The sequence below is a fragment of the Cnephaeus nilssonii genome, assembly GCF_951640355.1.
Source record: "Cnephaeus nilssonii genome assembly, chromosome: 17".
NCBI lineage: Eukaryota > Metazoa > Chordata > Mammalia > Chiroptera > Vespertilionidae > Cnephaeus > Cnephaeus nilssonii.
The window spans coordinates 1177596-1196339 of NC_137088.1; the positions used below are offsets into that span (position 1 = coordinate 1177596).

General features: G+C 64.2%; 3 protein-coding genes across 4 annotated transcripts in view; all 3 read right to left on the reverse strand.

The window, feature by feature from the left end:
- The window catches only part of COL7A1 (collagen type VII alpha 1 chain), a 29512-nt gene extending 29394 nt beyond the window's left edge, over positions 1 to 118 (reverse strand). Inside the window, 1 exon segment of the mRNA XM_079795039.1 lies at positions 72 to 118. The gene's annotated coding sequence lies outside the window, so the exon portion shown is untranslated.
- Positions 119 to 1471: 1353 nt separating this feature from the next.
- UQCRC1 (ubiquinol-cytochrome c reductase core protein 1) lies at positions 1472 to 14091 on the reverse strand. Of its 2 annotated transcripts, none has more exons than XM_079794783.1 (13): positions 13974 to 14074; positions 13576 to 13746; positions 9845 to 9931; positions 8155 to 8284; positions 7862 to 8060; positions 7295 to 7374; positions 5183 to 5298; positions 4819 to 4962; positions 4539 to 4699; positions 4369 to 4454; positions 3993 to 4081; positions 3627 to 3702; positions 1472 to 3234 (listed from the first exon to the last, which is right to left on the reverse strand). In XM_079794783.1, exons 1-13 carry the CDS (start codon positions 14040 to 14042, stop codon positions 3170 to 3172), a joined length of 1473 nt encoding a protein of 490 aa, XP_079650909.1. In that variant the 5' UTR covers positions 14043 to 14074; the 3' UTR covers positions 1472 to 3169. The 2 variants fall into 2 exon arrangements, with proteins under 2 accessions (XP_079650909.1, XP_079650910.1); XM_079794784.1 differs by having other exon boundaries at positions 1474 to 3234; positions 13576 to 13719; positions 13974 to 14091.
- Positions 14092 to 17041: 2950 nt separating this feature from the next.
- Positions 17042 to 18537, reverse strand: TMEM89 (transmembrane protein 89). Its single transcript, XM_079795702.1, has 2 exons — positions 18190 to 18537; positions 17042 to 17920 (listed from the first exon to the last, which is right to left on the reverse strand). The coding sequence occupies exons 1-2, from the start codon at positions 18481 to 18483 to the stop codon at positions 17735 to 17737; spliced, it is 480 nt and encodes a 159-aa protein (XP_079651828.1). The 5' UTR covers positions 18484 to 18537; the 3' UTR covers positions 17042 to 17734.
- Positions 18538 to 18744: the final 207 nt, after the last annotated feature.

The window sequence follows — 18744 nt, forward strand, 5'->3', positions numbered from 1 at the left end:
CATCTGTCCCGCACCTCCGCCGCCTCGGCGGGTCCGAGCCCGGCGCTCCCCGACCCCAGGCCCAGTCTTGCCTGCCGGTCCGGTCCGGTCCGCCGGCGCCACCGCCAGCCACCGCCGAGTCCCGCAGCCCCGCCGAGAAAAGTCCCTAATCCCGGGGGGCGGGGCGCGGGCGGGGACCAGGGGCTGCCTCCACCCACCGGCCCAGCGGTCGCCGCCCCAGCCGCCCCTGGACAGATGCTCGGACTCGGCTTCAAGCCCCACGTCCGCGGCTCCTGGGAACCCCCACAAGTTCCTCCGCAGACAGAGCGGCTGAGCTGGCACCGTGAGAGCGAGGGGCTGGAGGCGGGTTCCCAGGCTCCGGGGGCAGTGACTCACCCCAGGGGGCCAGACAGCCACCCTGTGATTCAGCCCCTCCGTCCTGGGGGTGGGTCTCCTGTGCCACCCCGTGCCCTTGACAAGCAGAGCAGCCCCCCAACAAGGGCTGTGAGCTCCCCCCAGGGCGACAGCACCACTGCCCAGGGCCTGCCCTCTCCCCTGTGTGTGTGTGGGGGGGGGGGGCAGGAGAGAATCTCACGCTTATGCATGCGTGTCCATCCCAGCGCCCTGCGTCCCCCACGTGCCGGAACCGTCCCAGACAGATGCCATCCAGCTGTGCCTGCAGGGACCACCCACAGTGACAGCTCCTTCCTCAGGAATTCGCCCCTCCTGCCCCCCTCCTGCCTGCTCCCCTGCCTGCCTCAGGCCAGACCCCCACCTACGCCGCCTCTTTCTGGCCTGACAGCCCCCGTCTCCTCACCTTGAAGACCGCCTTCCTCCCACCACCCCCCAGGCCGGGGTCACCTGGGCTTCCCTCCTCCTGCCCTCACGCCCACCTGTGCTCCCACCTTCCTAACCACCCTTGGCCGCCCCACCCTCTCCCCTGAACTAGCCTGACTGCCCACTTGTCTCCTGCACTGGCTTCTGAGACTGACAGGCCCCCAGGACACCCGGTCAGGGCCCTGTCCTGAGGAGGTGACTATGTGCGTGTTCATTACAGGCAGAGCGTGCCCCAGGCCTCCCCTCCGTTTTCCCTGCCAGCCCCGGATCATTCTGGAAGCCTCGCCGCTGCCACCGAGCCTCCCAGCATGCCTGGCCCCGGCAGAGTGGGGACCCACAGGCTGCGTGGGGAGAGCTGGGGTGGCGCTTGTTGAACTGGTCTCCCCTGGACCCCTCCAGGGCCTGCAGCTCCGGGGACAGCCACTCGTCCCATCACCCAGAAGGCAGAGGGACCTCTCAGCGCTGGCCCCTCCTTAGCTCTCCTGGGGTGCAGAGCTGTGACCCACAGGGCCCAAACCTTCCCCCAAGGTCACGCTCTCAGCCGTCTGCCAGGACCGCCCCCCCCGCCCCCCCACCCCGGCTCTTGAACTGATCTACAGGTGAGGGTAGCAGAGAACCAGACAAGTCTTGCCTTGTCTTTTTTTTTTATTTTTTAATAGATTTTTATTGATTTCAGAGGGAGAACGAAACATCAGTGATGAGAGAGAATCATGGGTCGGCTGCCTCCTGCACGCCCCACACGGGAACCAAACTGTGACCTGGTTCATAGGCCGCCGCTCAACCCTGAGCCACGCCGGCCGGGTCCAGACATGTTCCTGTTACCGAGGCAGCTCTGAGACGCCCCCTTCCCTTGCACAGCAGGGTGGGTGAGCAGGAACAATCGGCACATACAGTATGGACACAAGTGTGGGTGAGCCTTTAGGGGAGACAAGGCCCAGCTGGCAAACCTCACCGGAACCCTGAGGGGCCCCAAAAGAAAGGCAGGCAGGCCGCCTGCTGGGAGGGGTCCTTCGAAGGGTGCTGGGAGAGGCTGCTGGAGGCAGCGGCAAGGCTGAGGCTGAGTGCGTGTCTGGAGCTCCTGGGAGCCTCGAGAGCACAAGTGTGGTCCTCGGGCCCCTGCTGCCGCCTCCAGGCAGGCTCCCCCCACCCCCGGCCTGGGACAGCACAGCCCGAGGCCAGTGCCCTCCATCAGGGCAGCGGGGCCTGAGCTCTGTCCTCCCTGGCCCTGCCCTGGACATGTCCTGCCCGGCCCGGGCCTGGGCTTGGAAGCCAGTTCATCCTCAGGAGCTCCAGCTGGGCCTGGTGAGCTGCCTCTGTGAGCACAGGGGCTGGCCAGGCTCCGCAGTCCTCGCTCCCCCGTGGCCCCAACGTGGGGGGATCTGAGTCCCCAGCCTGAGCTCTCGAAGCACCTGGCGTTGCTTCCTAGCTGACAGCGGGAGGGAGTCCAGGGTGCTCTGGCTGCTGAGAGGCCGGGGCTCCTGAACCATCCTCAGCAATCCCGACCCAGGACCTGCTCCCAACTCCCAGCAACACCTTCCTCGGAGACTTGGCCCCTCACTCCCCTCCTCCTCCTCCCCCCGGCTCCCGGGGACCTGACTGCAGGGCTGGGGCAGGAAGAGGGCCTCCCCTGCCTGCCTGCACAGGGCCCAGGGGCGAGGGGACCAGAGCCAGAGCCTCGGGAAGATGGGGAGGGGACGGGGCAGCAGCTCAGGACTTGCCTGGGAGACCGAGGCAGGGAGGGGGTTCGGGTCCCACTGAGCTCAGGGCTATTCTTGGAGCCTGAGTCAGCGCGAGCGAGCGAGAGGCAGGAGTTTCTGCCCTGCCTGTCCAGGCAGCAGCGAGGAACCAAATGGGAACACGATGCCCCAGGCTCCCTCCTCCCAGAGCCCAGGGTAAACACGAAGGTGGCTCCACAGGGAGCCCTCGGCCCCTCTTGGTCCATCCAGGGCCCAGGCACCAGAGGGTGACAGCCAGGGGCTTCCTCCTGAGCACCCCGAGTCCCCGGGGGGCCCTCCCTCAGGGCAGAGGCTGGTGTGCAGTTCCCGTGGGCGCCCTGCCTCACGCGGGTCGTTCTGGCCGGGATCACCCCACGTGGCTAAGTGGGAACATCTGGCCTCATCTGCCTGAGGCATCAAAGGCTTCCAGCCTACTGCTGGCCCCCCCGCTGAGGACACGCAGCCTGCGGGGAGGCGGGAGGACCGGGGACGTGGCCTGGGGGAGCCCCCCTCCGCTGCCCAGTGGACCCCATGCAAAGCCAGAGGACACGCAGCTCTCACCAGGGCTTTATTGGTGCGGGGGGGCATGTTCCTGGCGGGGCCAGAGCCGCCCGCCCGCCCGCCCACAGGCTTCCTGCCTAGAAGCGCAGCCAGAACATGCCGCTGCGGGTCCGGTTGTAGTCGGGGAGCTGCTCGATGGGGCCTGTGGGGATGGGCGGGGTCAGGGCGGGGCGCCCGGCTGGTACAGGGACACCTGGCCCTGCCCGCACCCAGTTCGGGCTGCCCAGAGCGGCACAAGGCAGGCTGAGGGGAGGGGGGAGGACGTCCCGGGGCGCTGAGCCTGTCCCTTCACGCTCGGCCTCCGAGCCCCACCCCACGGTGCCCGTTACCTGGTGGGTCGGGCACGGATGGAGGCACCTTGGCAGGGAGTCAGGGAGCTGCTGGGACAGGTTTTCTGAGCAAGAACTCCCTGGCAGCCAGACTATGGGCAGAGCCTCTTGGGGCCTCTGGCTGCTCCCAGTGCAGGCTGGGGGGGGGGGGGGGGGGGGAGCAAAGGGCCCAGGGAGGAGAGAGAGCAGCCGGCCAGTCACTCACCCACTGCAGCCACTGCGGGGCACTGGTCATAGAAGTACTGGGAGCAGACCTCACGCACTGTCTGGGCATCGACCTCCTGCAGGCGAAGCAGGGCACCCTGACTGACGGGCACTGGGCACCACCCCAGCCAGTCAGGATTACCCAGCCAACCGAGGGCTTCGGCACAGACCTCGGCGCTGCCCTGGCCCCAAAGGGGAGGGCAGGGCTTGTCCACCCCACAGCCAGGCCTCTGCCTGCCTCTTCCCTGCAGCCACGCCAGCCCCGCGGGGCCGGGGCCTCTGCCTGCACCCAGGGGGCTGCCCATCAGGCTTCACTGCCCGCCGGAGAGTCAGCCCGGCCAAAGCCCCAGACCCGCTCCCGCCGTACCGCAATCCTGCTTTCCCACTCGGCCAGGGGGATGCGGCGGCCGTAGGTGAGGAGGCTGCGTCCGATGTCCTCACACACAGGAGTGGTGCCTGCGAGAGGAGGGGAGGCTACAGTCCACCCAGTCCATCCTGGACCAGGCACACACCCACTCCAGCTTCTGGCTGACCCCGGAACCCTTGTCTGACCCGACTGCACCCTCACTCTACACCCTGTCACTGTGGGAACGGCCACCCCCTGGCCGCCCGCCCGCCCGGGATCGGGGCCCAGCTGCTGTGGGCTGTGGTGCAGCCGAGTTTCCCTTCGTCTTGGGTAGGAATGGGGCCCCCGGGGCTGTCCCCGCCAGGAAGCCCGCCACCGCGCTGGGCGCAGGGCTCACCGTCCAGGTGGGACACGAGGGCGTTCCTGAGGAGGTTCCGGCCCCGGCGCACGTCGCTCTCCGTGGCGCTGGTGCACAGGCGCATCCTAACGCGGGGCGGGGCGGGGGGGTCACTGAGAGGTGCTGTCTCGGCCCCACCTCCCGCTCCCAGGCCCCCGCGCTGCACTCACCACTGGCCTTGCAGGAAGAACACCATGTCGTCGATGCTCATGCGGTCGCAGACAAAGTGCGCGCCCAGCAGGCCCGTCTCCGCGTAGCAGATGTTGAAGGTCTGGAAACTCTGGCACAGCTTGTTGGCCACGGCGACGGAAGCCAGCGGGCTGGACAGGTGCTGCGGGCCAAGGCGGTCAGCAGCCACCGCGACGGCGGCCACCCCTCCCCGACAGGGCAGTGCACGCCGTCCCAGAACCCTCTTCTCCGAGACCAGGCCCCACGCCCACCGGCACTCACCACGCCGCCGCCGTAGGTGCAGTCGTAGTGGCCGATCATGGCGTTGGCCACCTGGAGGGCCACGTTGTCCGGGTTGGCCCAGCCAGGCCCCTCCACGGCGATGGCCACGTGGGCCAGAGGCAGGGCATCGTCACGGTGGGAGATCTGAAACGGGCACGGCCACACTGAGGGACGCCCGACGACCCAGGCGCCCAGGAAGGGTGCAGGTGGGGGAAGGGGTGCAAGTGCGAGCACGTCTGTGAGGCGGCAGCCCCGGGCCTCCCACTGCCGAGGCACCTCCGGGGTCGGGAGGTGCCGTGTGCGTGAGGGTCCCTCCTCCCAGGGGCCCAGGCGAGAGCACTGCCCTGCCCACCAGGCAGCCTACCTGGCTGCCAGTGAAGCGGCACGGAGCGAGCGTGGGCACAGCGTCCTCGGCGTACGTCCCAGAGATGCCGCTGAAGTGCTTCTGGGCGAGGTCCAGCAGCTGCCGGTGCTCCACCCCTGCGAGACAGCGTGTCACCGGCCGCCCGGCACGGGCACAGGGCCGGACAGCGTGTCACCGGCCGCCAGGCGCGGGCACAGGGCCGGACGGCGTGTCACCAGCCGCCAGGCGCGGGCACAGGGCCGGACGGCGTGTCACCGGCCGCCAGGCGCGGGCACAGGGCCGGACGGCGTGTCACCGGCCGCCAGGCGCGGGCACAGGGCCGGACGGCGTGTCACCGGCCGCCCGGCGCGGGCACAGGGCCGGACGGCGTGTCACCGGCCGCCAGGCGCGGGCACAGGGCCGGACGGCGTGTCACCGGCCGCCCGGCGCGGGCACAGGGCCGGACGGCGTGTCACCGGCCGCCCGGCGCGGGCACAGGGCCAGTCAGTGTGTCACCGGCTGCCCGGCGTGGGCACAGGGCCGAACAGCGTGTCACCGGCCGCCAGGCGCGGGCACAGGGCTGGACAGGGTGTCACCGGCCGCCCGGCGCGGGCACAGGGCCGGACGGCGTGTCACCGGCCGCCCGGCGCGGGCACAGGGCCGGACGGCGTGTCACCGGCCGCCCGGCGCGGGCACAGGGCCGGACGGCGTGTCACCGGCCGCCCGGCGCGGGCACAGGGCTGGACGGCGTGTCACCGGCCGCCCGGCGCGGGCACAGGGCCGGACGGCGTGTCACCGGCCGCCCGGCGCGGGCACAGGGCCAGTCAGTGTGTCACCGGCTGCCCGGCGTGGGCACAGGGCCGGATGGCGTGTCACCGGCCGCCAGGCGCGGGCACAGGCACAGGGCCGGGGGAAGATAGCAAAACGTGACATGGGACAGGGTGAGGGAAGACCCCTGTGGGCAGGCTCTGCCTCGGGTGGCGGGCACCTCAGGGTGGACAGCACAGCGCACCGCAGCCAAAGGAAAGCTGAGCCTAAAATCGGTCCTTGCGGTGCCTTCTCACCTGCACCGAGGACGAGACGGGCTCCCGGGCACGAGCCACCTGCCCTGCCTTGTCCCGCTCGCCCTCCCCTCACGCAGACCTGGTGCTGCCCTGGAGGGTGGCCAGGGACAGGCACAGAGGCGGTGCTCAGTGCGTGACTAGCGCTGGGGGCCCAGGGCTGGAGCACTGCCTGGCACCATGACAAACCCGTGCCCCTTCCGCCGGCCTCGGCCAGGCCGGGCACGCCAGCAGCTCCCACCGCGCTTGGTCCCAGGTTCACTGGCCCGAAGCCACCAACAGGCCCTCCCCGTCAGCCTTCCTCCCGGGCACCAGCTGCCCCTCTCCCGTCCCAGGACCGTCCCGGCCCCCTCAGTTCCCATCGGCGCCACCATCGTGGCCCACCTACTTCTCGCCCTGGCTCCCCACCTCCCACGGCACCCGGGACAGCCCCCCAACCCCCGGGTCTGCTGGCCTCTGCGCTGGCCCCAATGGCGGCAGGACAAGCCGAAACCACAGGACGCTGCCAGCCCTCTGCCCAGGCGCCCACTCCGCCTCTTCCAGCCTCTGCGAACAGCACCGCTTCCTGAGCAGCCCGCCTCCAGCTCCGAGTCCCCAGCACGGCCGCTCTGCCTTCCCCTGCAGGCACCTCCCTCTGCCTCCAGTGCGCACCGTGTGCACCGGGGCCGTGAGGAACAAGCCCGAGGCTGCCGCTCCCACCAGCCTCCGGCCCGGGCCTCTAAGACCGGGCCTCTAAGACCGGGTGGGGCGAGGGAGGCGGGGCCTCTAAGACCGGGTGGGGTGAGGGAGGCGGGGCCTCTAAGACCGGGTGGGGTGGGGGAGGCGGGGCCTCTAAGACCGGGTGGGGTGGGGGAGGCGGGGCCTCTAAGACCGGGTGGGGTGGGGGAGGCGGGGCACAGGCAGGATCCCACTCCATCTCAGACGGGACAGAGGCTGCTCCCCGGGGGCGGGAGGACAACAGCGTCCCCAGGAGTGGAAGATGACCCCGCTCAGAACCAGGCGACCTGAGCCCTGGTGACCAAGGCCGGGCCTACCCACCATTGCCACCGGCTTCGCCGGGCCCAGCACTCACCGCCCGCCGCCGCCAGCACCATGCGAGGGGCCTTGTAATGCTGGCCCAGGAACTCGGTCAGGTCGGCACGCGACAGCTTCCTGCGGGACACGGCCAGGGCTCAGCGCCTCCCGACCCGGGGACTTGGGTCACACAGAAGGGGGCCGAGGAGCAGCCAAGGAGACGTGGCTTCTCACTGCTCGGTCCCTCCCCATCCCTGCCCCCACCCTCCGGGCCCAGAGGGCAGCCTTGCCTGGCCCAACTCCCACGTGACCTCAGGACGGCCCAGAGGCCCGTGAGGAGGGTGAGCTGGCCCTGTGGCTCGCAGGGCAGCAGAGTTCTCCCAGGGACGGGGCACCCACACTCCCGCCGGCCGGCTGTCAGGGCAGCGTGGAAACGCCCTGCGATCAAGCCCCGAGTTCCAGCAGCGAGCACAGGAGAGGCAGAGGCCACACTGCACAGGAAGTGCTCCCAGGGCGTGAATGAGGACAGTCCACAGCACGGCAGGCAGCCAACTGAACCCACTGGTGCAGACGCGCTGAGCCGGCCAAGAGGGGTAACGACGCTCGCCGCAGCCCAGCCGCCCACCTGACGTTGTCACTGGGCCCCTCCACGGGCTGGGCGAGCGGCGTGCCCTGGAAGGCCGTGGCGTGCAGGTAGTCGAAGACCACATCCCGCAGGGACGCGTCGTTCTCCTGCAGCTCCCGCAGGATCACGTCCCGCTCCTTCTCGATCTGCGAGTCCTCCAGGCTGCAGTTCTGCACGATGTCCGCCAGCAGCTCCACGGCTGGGGGCAAGGACAGTGTGGGCACCAGGGGGCCACGGAGACCACAGCACAAACCCCAGGCCAGGGGCTCCTGCTGCCAGCCCCGCGGCGCTACCTTTCGGCAGGTCCTTGGACAGCGCCTTGATGTAGTAGGCCGTGTGCTCCCGCGTGGTGTAGGCGTTCAGGTGGGCCCCCAAGCTCTCCACCTCCTTCTCCAAGGCATTGCCAGGCCGGTTCTTTGTTCCCTGAGCCAGACCCAACGGCACCGTCAGGAGCCGCGAGAGCCCAGGACCCCCGGCGTCGCAGACTGAAGGCCCAGCAGAAGCAGTGCCTTCGGCAAAGAGCCCAGGCGCAGGGCCCAGGGTCTGTGCCTCCCAGCACGAAGCCGGCTCTGCGCCGAGGCCACAGCATCACGGGCAACGGCGTGGAGACAGCCAGGCCCAGGGGAGAAGGGCGTGGCCAAAGCGAGTGGCCTGCAACCCAGAGCTCCCCAACAGTCGGCCTTACCAGCACCCTCCCCTTACCCACAGGCCTGCCCAGGCAAGCTCACACCTGCGTTCAGGGGACCCTGCCGCTGCCTACTCCCCCACACCACCCATATGACTGTGTGCAGCGGCCTGTCCTGTGTGTGTGTGTGTGTTAACATCTACACAGCTCTGGCCAGGTAGCTCAGTTGGTTAGAGCTTCATACCGATACACCAGGTTGTGGGTTTGATTCCCAATCAGGGAACACACAGGAGGCAACCAATCGCCATTTCTCTCTTATCCATGTTTCTCTCTAAAATCAATAAAAACATATCCTCGGATGAGGACCAAAAAAAATCAATCAAGTGAGAATCAACATAATTGATATCTTTCTCTCAAATCAAGAAATAAAGAAGAGCCCTAACTGGTGTGGCTCTGCGGATGGAGCAGGGCCTGCGGTCTGAGGGGTGCCGGGTACGCTTCCGGTCAAGGGCACATGCCCGGGTTGTGGAGTCGATCCCCAGTAGGGGGCGTGCAGGAGGCAGCTGATCAATGATTATCTCTCATCATTGCTGTTTTTCTCTCTCTCTCCCTTCCTCTCCGAAATCAACAAAATTAGAAACAAAAAGATCTATGCCTTAGCCAGTTGCTCAGTGGTTAGAGCATTGGCCCGCAGACTGAAAGGTCTTGGGCTTGATCCTCGGTCAAGGGCACATATACCTGGGTTGCAGGTTCGATCCCCCACCCCGGTTGGGGCACATGCGGGAGGCAACCAATTGATGTGTCTCTCACATCGATGTTCTCTCCCCCCCTTTCCTCCCTCCCTCCCTCCCGTCCAATCCTCTCTGGAAATCAATTGGAAAACACCTCCGATGAGGATTAACAAAGAGGTCCACACACATCTGACGCTGCAGCTGGCTAGGCTGCCCATCCACATCTCCTCCTCCGTGTTTCCGTTCATTCAAAACGCCAGTCTCTCCTCTGTGCCAACCGGGGCTGGCTGGGGGCCACCGGGGACTGCCCCCCCAGGAGAACCTGAGAGGCCCAGGAGCCCACAGGCGGCGCTGCGCAGAACGCCTGCTCAGCCAGCCGGGTTACAACGCGCGTGCCTATGGCGGCTCCCCATCGGGCCCCGCACGCCCAGGCCGGCCTCGCTGGTGAAGGGGGGCTCCTGCGGCTCCCGCGGGTCTGACTCTGGGCCTGTGCAGCGCTCCGCACACAGGTGCTCACAGGAGAGGCGAAGCCCAGAGGCCGCCCCAGCTGCCGCCAGACTGAGGCGGCGGCTTCCCGGAGGACAGCGCGGAGCCCGGAGCCCGGGGAGAGGCGGGCGGGGCGCTCACCTTGAAAGCCAGATGCTCCACAAAGTAGCCCGCCCCGTTGTTCTTCTCGTTCTCGTACCGGCTGCCAACGTCAATCCACACCCCGACCTGGACAAGAAGGAACCAACAAATCACTCCAGCCCCACGTACACCCCACCCCGGGTGGCTGAGCAAAGCCCAGGACCCCCACCCACAGGCTGAAGTTGAGGCTCACAGCTCGAGTGGGGACAGCTGTCTCCCAGCAAGACACTGTGCGTGGCGGTGCCCAGAGCACCCGCGGCGACAGGACCAGTCACGCTGCATCGCTCCCCCTCCTGCTGTGCTCCTGACCCGTCAGCAAGGGCTCCCACACGAGTCCCTGACGTCTAAGGGCACCTCACCTGGTCCCCTCACGGCACCCGCAGGGAAGGCTTAGGCTCCTCTTAACTTTCAGTGACTGTGTTTTCTAGGAAGCAACACGGGGCAAACAACGACCTCCCTCTCCTCTAACCACTGCCCTCTCCTGCCGTGCTGAGCTCATCCTTTCACTGCCAAGGAAGGAGGCTGCCGGTTCAGACACGGGCGTTTACACCGAGGAAGTACCCTTCACTCACACTTAAAAGAAGTTTTCATCAGACCTGAACACTGAACATGCCAAGTGTCTCCCTGACAGCCAATCAGAGGATCCGATCATTTTCTTTTTTTTGAAAAATATATTTTATTGATTTTTTACAGAGAGGAAGGGAGAGGGATAGAGAGTTAGAAACATCCATCAGCTGCCTCCTGCACACTCCCTACTGGGGATGTGCCCGCAACCAAGGTACATGCCCTTGACCGGAATCGAACCTGGGACCCTTCAGTCCGCAGGCTGACGCTCTATCCACTGAGCCACACCGGTTAGGGCCCGATCATTTTCTTAGTAGCCTCCTGTGTGCTGTGAAACAAGCCACACCACTCACCCCACAGGGTCACACAGATTTAGTCTTTTAATTTACTATTCGTTCAGAGTCTATTTAAAATTTTACATCTTGCCCTGGCTGGTTTGCTCAGTGGATAGAGCATCAGCCTGCAGACTGAAGGGTCCCACGGTTGCGATTCCTTCTGGTCAGGGCACATGCCCCGGTTGTAGGCTCGATCCCCAGTAGGGGGCGTGCAGGAGGCAGCCAATCAATGATTCTCATCACTGATGTTTCTATCTCCCTCTCCCTTCCTCTCTAAAGTCAATAAAAATATATTGCAAAAAAAATTCTCACATCTACTTTCCTAGAGATATTGACGTACAACCATATGTCATAAATTCTCACGTGAGCATCTACCCCACGCCTAACACCTTGGGAAGATGCATTTTAAAATCCATGGAACCCTTTGACAACTGCAGCATCCTTTCTCTGGCTTTCTCCTCACAACCTGGAGCATCTTCTAGCACGTGAACTACCAGGTGCACCAGTTAATAATGCGGATTTTTCCCAATAGATGGAGTTACACGCATGTTGATGTACATGCGATTTGATATGTATGCTATTTTGTTGTATTGACAAGCTTCAAAACTCCATATGTCAAATTTGCTGAAGGTGTTAATATCATAGATATTTTTACACTTAAAATGTCGAATTTCATGCCAAAAAAAGAGCATTTGCGGGAAGTTTTAATTCATTATTTTGAAGAAAAGTGCTGCTGAAAGTGATCGTATACTTCGGGAAGCTTATGGTGAACATGCTCCATCCCAAGATACTTGTGAGCGCTGGTTTAAACGTTTTTTGTTTTTTTTTTTGGCAGTTCTGCACTCTGCTTTATACATTACAATCAAGAGAAGCTGTTAGTGGGTGACATGAATCCATTGGTGATAGATTAGGGAGGCGGGAGAAAGCAAAGTGGGGAAACCTCTGGGGCTGGCTAAAAAGCAAAATGATAGACACATGCCTTCTATACACAGGTGGGTACAAGACAGTTAACAGTCAACAATGAACATAACAATGACACTGAGTGGATCTGTGGTCTGCACTCTGGTACGGTGCCTGTGCTGAGAGGGGTCTGAAAAAGGGGAAACTCCTTCGTTTTTGCAAAGGCATGTTTATCAGGTATGTGTTTTTTTTTAAATTTCTTTATTGATTAAGGTATCACATATTTGTCCTCGTCCCCCCATTCCCATCCCACTGGTTTAAACGCTTTAGAAGTGATGATTTTGATGTGAAAGACCAAGAACGTCCAGGTCAACCAAAAAAGTTTGAAGACCAACAGTTACAAGCATTATTGGATGAAGATGCGTGTCAAACTCAAAAACAACTTGCAGAAAGATTAAACGTTGCTCAGCAAACAATGTCCGATTGTTTACAAGCAATGGGAAAGATTTTAAAGGAAGGAAAATGGGTGCCCCATCAACTGAACGAAAGACAAATGGAAAACTGAAAAGTCATCAGTAAAATGTTGCTTCAACGGCACGAAAGAAAGTCTTTTTTGCATCGAATTGTGACTGGAGATGAGAAGTGGATTTATTTTGAGAATCCCAAACGCACAGAATCATGAGTTGATCCAGGTCAACCATCAACATCGACTGCAAGGCCAAATCACTTCAGAAAGAAGACAATGCTCTGCGTTTGGTGGGATCAGGAAGGTGTGGTGCATTATGAGCTAAAACCAGGTGAAACCGTTAATACTGATCGCTACCGACAACAAATAATCAATTTGAACCACGCTTTGATCGTAAAACCACCAGAATGGCCCAGAAGACACGGCAAAGTAATTTTGCTTCATGATGACGCACCATCACACACTTCAAAGCCAGTTAAAGACACGTTAAAAGATCTTGCCTGGGAAGTGTGAACCCACCCGCCGTATTCACCAGACCTTGCTCCTTCAGATGACCACTTGTTCCCATCGATGGCCCACATACTTTCTGAGCAGCACTTCAAAACGTACAAAGAAGTGGAAAATTGGGTCTCTGAATGGCCTGCCTCAAAACAAGAAAAGTTCTATTGGGACGGTACCCACCAATTACCTGAAAGATGGGGAAATGTGGAGCTAGCGATGGACATTACTTTGAATAAAGCACTTTTGATGTTTCTCTCGAAATTACCGTGTTTTCTATGATTACAAAAGCTGCATTATTAACCGGTAAAGGGCCGATCCACATTATTAACCAGGTGCAAGTGGTTAATCCGCATTATTAACCGGCACACCTAGTACAGGGGTCTCTGCTGAGCCTCTGGGCAGGCTCTGGGTTGGCTTACCCAGGTGCCATGTGATAAGGAGGTTGCTCTTGCCCTTTGCTATGTTTTGTACCAACATCACACGGGGCATCGTCTGTTCCTGAACGGAAAGATTTTGCCAATGAAACCACTTTGCCCTGGCGTTTGGGGTGGGGAGAAGGATGACTTCTTGAGAAAATTCTCACCTATTCCTATATCTAGTCAAGATTTCTATCCTTGAGTCAAATGTGAGGATTTGCATTTTTCTGGAAAATCACCCATTTCACTAGAATCCCCAAATGCGTTTCCCGTCAACGCCTTCCTGGTCTGGTAGGAGAGTATGACCTGCTGTCTCTGAACCCCGTTTTCCGCACTGTCGCCCTGAGGCTGTGGCTCCTCTTACGGGAGAAGCTGGGGGAAAGCCTGGCCCCTGCTTGGCGGGCATCGTCGGCGACCGGCGTGCAGGCTGCGGGGCCTGCCCCCGCCCCAGAAGGCAGGAGGGGCCGGCGTCGGGACCCAAACCCTAGAGGCCTGAGCCCAAGGTCACCCCCGACCCGGTCCGACCCCCGACCCCGGGGCGCCACTCACCGTGCAGGTGGGCTGGGCGGACTGCTCCGAGGCCACGCGCAGGCCGTTGTCCAGCTGGCTCACCTGCGTCTCGGGCACGCGCTGCAGGGCCTGCGCGAAGGTGGCCGTGCTCCGCAGGCCGGGCGGCTTCAGCAGGGCCGGGTGCTGCAGGCGGGCGGCGGGGGCCGAGGCCTGGGTCCGGGCCTCGCTCCTCAGCGGCCGGACCCGCGGGTGTCCCCGTCCCCGCCGCCCGGGAGGCCGCGAGGCCGCCATCCCCACCCCCGCCCTGGGCCGTGACCTTCCCACGGCCCTGACCCCGCGACCGCCCCGATCTCGGCCCGCCGCCGCTAACAGCCCACCCCCAGCCCGCGTCCCGGAGCCCCGCGCGCCAGAGCCCCGCGCCCCCGCTGCCCCCTCACCGATCGGCGGGTGCGCAGCAACACTCGCGTCCCAGCGCCGGCCGCCCGGCAGACCGCCGACGCCGCCATCTTCCAGTCCTGTCGGCCCGGGCCGCGCCGCGCATGCGCAGAGCGACGCGGCGGCGCACGCGCAGGATCGCCCCCGGGCGCGCGGCCGCCCCCTGGCGGAAGCCGGGAGGATTCACTCCGGCCGGTCGCCGGTGCCGTCCGCGCGGCCCGTTCCACCCGCCGAGGGCGGAGCGCGTTTCTCGCGGTCCGCGCGCCCCCGGCCAGCGCGTGCCCGAGCAGCTCGGCAGCAGCGGGGCGTGCTGGCTCCCGGAGGCAGCAGCTGGAGGTCAGGTTTGTTCTTTCTAAGAGAACGAAGCGCCTGGGGTCGAGGTGGCGGTGGAGCGCGGTGCGGCCCAGGAAGGAGGAGCCGCGGCCATGAACCCGCGGAAAGGATTCCTGTCTGGAAAGCAGAGCGCACACATTTCCAGTAACTCGTTCCCCATTTCCTCCTGAGCCCCGGCCGGCAGCATGCTTTATTGTATTTTTATTTTTAAATCCTCACCCGAGGATGTTTTTCCTGGATTTGAGAGAGGGGAGGAGAGAGGGATCCATCGGCTGCCTCCCTTCTGTGTCCCTGCACCTGGGCCCGCGCCCCGACGGGGAATCAGACCCACACCCCACGGGGTGATGCTCCGGCCGGCGGGGCCCCACGGGCCGGGACAGCGGCGGCATCCTCGGAGCCCAGACTCCTGCCCGCCGTGGGGAAGGGGAAATTCTGCCCCCCGAGAATTTGGCTGAACCCACAGGAAGCAGATGAACAAGAGAAAACCAGGTTCGGTTTCCACTGCCTGGAACCCCAGAAACATGTCAGACGCCTCCAGCACGAGAGGCTCAGAGACAGAGTGAGAAGTGGGTGAGACGTGCTGAGCTGACAGCACGGGGCACACCGTCGGGGGCACCCCACAGGGCACCCCACGGCTACGTCCTCTTTCCATTCGGCTCCGTGCCTCGCCAGCCTCCGCTCACTGCCCAGCTCCGAAGCCGTGGCCTCGCGTCTCGCACGTGTCTAAGAGCCTCTGGACCGAACACCTGTGTGTTCCGTTGCGGCCACGACCAGCCACCACCGGCGAATGGCTGGGCACCACATACCTGTGTCAGCTCACCGCTCACGAGGCCACCGGCCAGCATGGACGCCGCTGGCTGGGCGCGGGCCCCGCCCGGCTGCTCCTCCTGGAGGCTCCGGGAAGGAAGCGCCCGTGGCCACCGGGCTGGTGACAGAACTCAGACCCGGTGGTTGCAGGACTGCGGCTCGTTCCTTGCGGCTGCCCCCTGTGGGCATGCCCGGCTCTAGAGGCCTCCGAGTGCCGCGGACCCTGGACAGGGGGAGACCTGCTCCCCGTCTCCGAAGCCAGTGGCAGAGGCAAAGCCCCTCTCACGCTCTGAGCCGCACTTCTGTGTGAGGACTCAGGTGGGTGCTTGGGCCACCAAAGGAATCCAGAGTCGTCTCCCTACTTCAAGGTCCTTAATCTTGTTATTTTTTAATATATTCTTATTGACTTCAGAGAGAAAGGGAGAGGGAGAGAGAGAAGCATCAATGATGAGAGAGAATCATGGATCAGCTGCCTCCTGCACGCCCCCTCCTGGGGATCGGGCCCACAACCCGGGCATGTGCCCTTGAGCGGAATCGAACCCGGGACCCTTCAGTCCTCAGGCCAACGCTCTATCCACTGAGCAAAACCAGCCAGGCTAATCTTTTTAAAAATAGATTTTTAGAGAGAGAAAGTATGGGAGAGGGAGAGAGAGCGAGAAACATGGACATGAAGTTGGGTCTGCAGCCCGGGCAGGAGCATGGGGTGGGCGATGAGCCACACCGGCCGGGGCTCAGGCTCTTTAACCTTCGTTCTGCCTGTACAGCTCTTTTTGCCAAGAATTGTAACTGTTCACTGACCCCGGGGGTACCTTGAGGGGCTATGATTCTGGCTGCCACCCCCCCTGGGAGGCACCCCCCAGCTGCCCCCCCCACCTGTCTCCTGAAGTCCGACCCCCCAGCGGTTCCCCGACCGGGCCCTGAGGTGCCCACCTCTCCGGCAGCACTCTCCCCTCCCAACGCCGATTCAGGCCCGGCCGCCTCTGCAGTGACTGCCTTTTCGGGTCCGTCCCGCCATCACCGCCACCTCCCCCATTTGAGTGGGCGAGGGCGGCCCGCAGCGTTCTGCACGTCAGCCGATCCGGCGAGATCCGGCGAGCACACAGTAGGTGCTCGTCCAACCTGTGGAATACAGACGGACCCAACCGGAGGCTGGTGACCTCCTTCAACCTCCAGTGCCCTCTGCGCACTTCCCGGCCTGGGGGCCCCCGCAGTGCGTCCGTGGGAGCGAGTCTTTTCTGAAAATGTACGGAAGTGAGACAGCCCAACCGCACCCCGTCAGGCCCGCTGTCCTTCCCCACCGGGACGCCCCTCCGTCCCGCCTCCCCCGTGATGTGACATCGGAGCGGCCGTGCCATTGGGGTGCAGCCGAGAGGAAGGTGAATCGGGGACTGTGCTGGTGGGTTCTCGGGGAAGCGCACGCTGAGCGGGAGCTCAGGATGCTCACGGGGAGGGGGGGACCCCCGTGGCGAGGCTCCGGGCAGCTGGGTGCGGGGGTGTTGGGGGGGCGGCACCCCTCCCACAGGGAGGCCCGCGGTTTCGGTTTCGAGGGACAGGCTGACGTTGGCTCCCGCCTGTGTCTCAGCTCACTGTCCCCCCCTGTCCCGCAGGAACCGCCTCTAGGGCCCCCCAACCCCCGCTGGGCGGGGGCGGAGGCCAAGGTCCTGCATTTAGAACCTGCCCAGCGTCCAAGGTTAGAAAACCGCGCGCTGCGAGGGAAAGCAAGGCCTGGAACGTGCGCAGCCCGGGGTTCGTCCGTGGGAAACGGTCCCCTCACACAGTGTCTCTGAGAGACACGGCGGGAAGCGTCTCAGATTTGCCGACAACCCAGCCCCTGGTGTGACGGCGCCTTAGCCCGCGGAGAGGCCTCTTCTAAACCATCGGTGCGGAGACACACACCGCCCTCGGCCCGGCCCCGTGAGGAGGAGGAGGAGCTGCCGTCCTCGTCTCTGTGGGAACCCTCGTCCTCCGGAGGCCGGCAGAGCGAGCAGCAGCGGGACGGGGGCATTACAGAAGGGCGTGGGGGCACCCTGCTCTCGCCTGGCCCCGGCCCTGCGCGTTCGCCGACAGTTACGTCTGTCGCTGCTTCTCCTTATTCTAGCTCACTCGCTTCTGTTTTTAGTTTGTAACGTCATCGTTTTTCTGAAACGGAGACCCTGGAAGTGCAGGGGCTCAGCAGCCATGTGCCGGCTGCCGGCAGAAGGGAGAGGGGGAGGGGGGGTCCCTTTGGGAGGGCCTGCCCTCCCTCCCCTTCCTGGGGCCAGAGCACAGGTTTGAGACACCACAGGGTTCCCCCCGCCCCCCCAGCTCAGGCCCCGAAGCCCAGCTCGGAGCCCTGGCTGGTCTTCACCACTGGGCCTCCCTCCCTGGACCACCCAAGTCTGACCGATGGTCAAGTCTCCTCCCACCCCCTGGGGGCCTCCAGGGAGCCCCAGAATAGCAGCTGGATTTCTGGGTGAAACCCTTAGGGAGGAGGGGGCAGTTGGGGGGGGCAGTGGAGCAGTGAGTCAGCTGCTGGCTCTACACATAGGAGGGGACGCGGGGAGGACAGACACACAGGCCCGGCCTGGCCCAGCGCCCCAGGCCTTCCCACCCCGGAGGCCACCAGGCGGAGGCGTGGGTCGGGTCACCCACACGGGGTGGGAGTGCCCTTTATTGGCCTGGGCTGCTGCGCGGCCAGATGCTGCAGGTGGCCCTGGATCTGGGCCAGGAGGGCGTCCAGCATGTGCAGGACCGTGAGCAGCAGGGCGTGGTCGGAGATGGGGGTCCGCCGCTTACAGGGCCCGGAGGCGTGAGCCGTCACCTGCAGGAGCTGAGAGGACCGAGAGGCAGGAGTGAGAGCCGAGGGTGGACTGGGGCGTGATGAGGGGCACCCCTGGGGCTGGGGCAATGGGCTCGTGAGGGGGAACTGGGTGGTGGAGGGTCTGTGGGCTGGAGTGGCCGTGGGGCCCCTGGGGGCTGGATGAGGACTAGGCATTGAAGGGAGACGGAGGGGCAGGGTCCTGGCCCTGGGGTACTCAGGGATCAATGGGTGTGGATATATGTACGGACCGTGGGGTGTGGGGGGCGGCGGGCTCTCACCTCGGTCCCGGCGCCCTGCGGGCCCCGCCTGCGCAGCACCTTGCGGCCCACCATCAGCATCATGGCGCTGGTGAGCATGACCCCGGCCACCGAGTAGATGGGGTTCATCCCCAGGCCCATCCAGTGGCCGGGGCAGCCCAGGCTGACCCCGCAGCCGTCCAGGCTGCTCGGCTGGCACCCCCAGGGCTGCAGGTCCAGCCCCACCTGGTACCACAGCGGCCGGGGCCAGGCCTGGGCGGGGGCAGACTTGGCCAGGAGGAGGAGCAACAGCAAGAAGGACGGTGCGCACTGCATGGCGACAGCGAGTGCCAGCGGAACCCGGGGCTTGGGCGCCTGGCGACGGGCAAACACCCCTCCCCCGAGGCAGGCCTGGCGGAGGCAGCGGGTTCCAGGGGGGGAGGGGCGTGGCCTTCCAGGAAAATGGAGTGGGGGCTGGGGGTGGGGCAGTGCCAGGGCCCGGAGGGGGCAGGCAGGCTTGGGGCCCAGGACGGAGGGAACGGCTCCTTCCCCCTCCCTACTCCACACTATCACCCACCCCCTACAATCCTAACGCCC

Coding starts and splice junctions, on each gene's coding strand:
- TMEM89 (XM_079795702.1), bottom strand. CDS start 18,483: ATGCAGTGCGCACCGTCCTTCTTGCTGTTGCTCCTCCTCCTGGCCAAG. Junction 17,921..18,189: donor CGCAGGGCGCCGGGACCGAG/GTGAGAGCCCGC, acceptor CGGTCCTCTCAG/CTCCTGCAGGTGACGGCTCA.
- UQCRC1 (XM_079794783.1), bottom strand. CDS start 14,042: ATGGCGGCGTCGGCGGTCTGCCGGGCGGCCGGCGCTGGGACGCGAGTG. Junction 13,747..13,973: donor TGCTGCGCACCCGCCGATCG/GTGAGGGGGCAG, acceptor GCCCGGACCCAG/GCCTCGGCCCCCGCCGCCCG. Junction 4,455..4,538: donor TTCTTCCTGCAAGGCCAGTG/GTGAGTGCAGCG, acceptor GCCCCGCGTTAG/GATGCGCCTGTGCACCAGCG.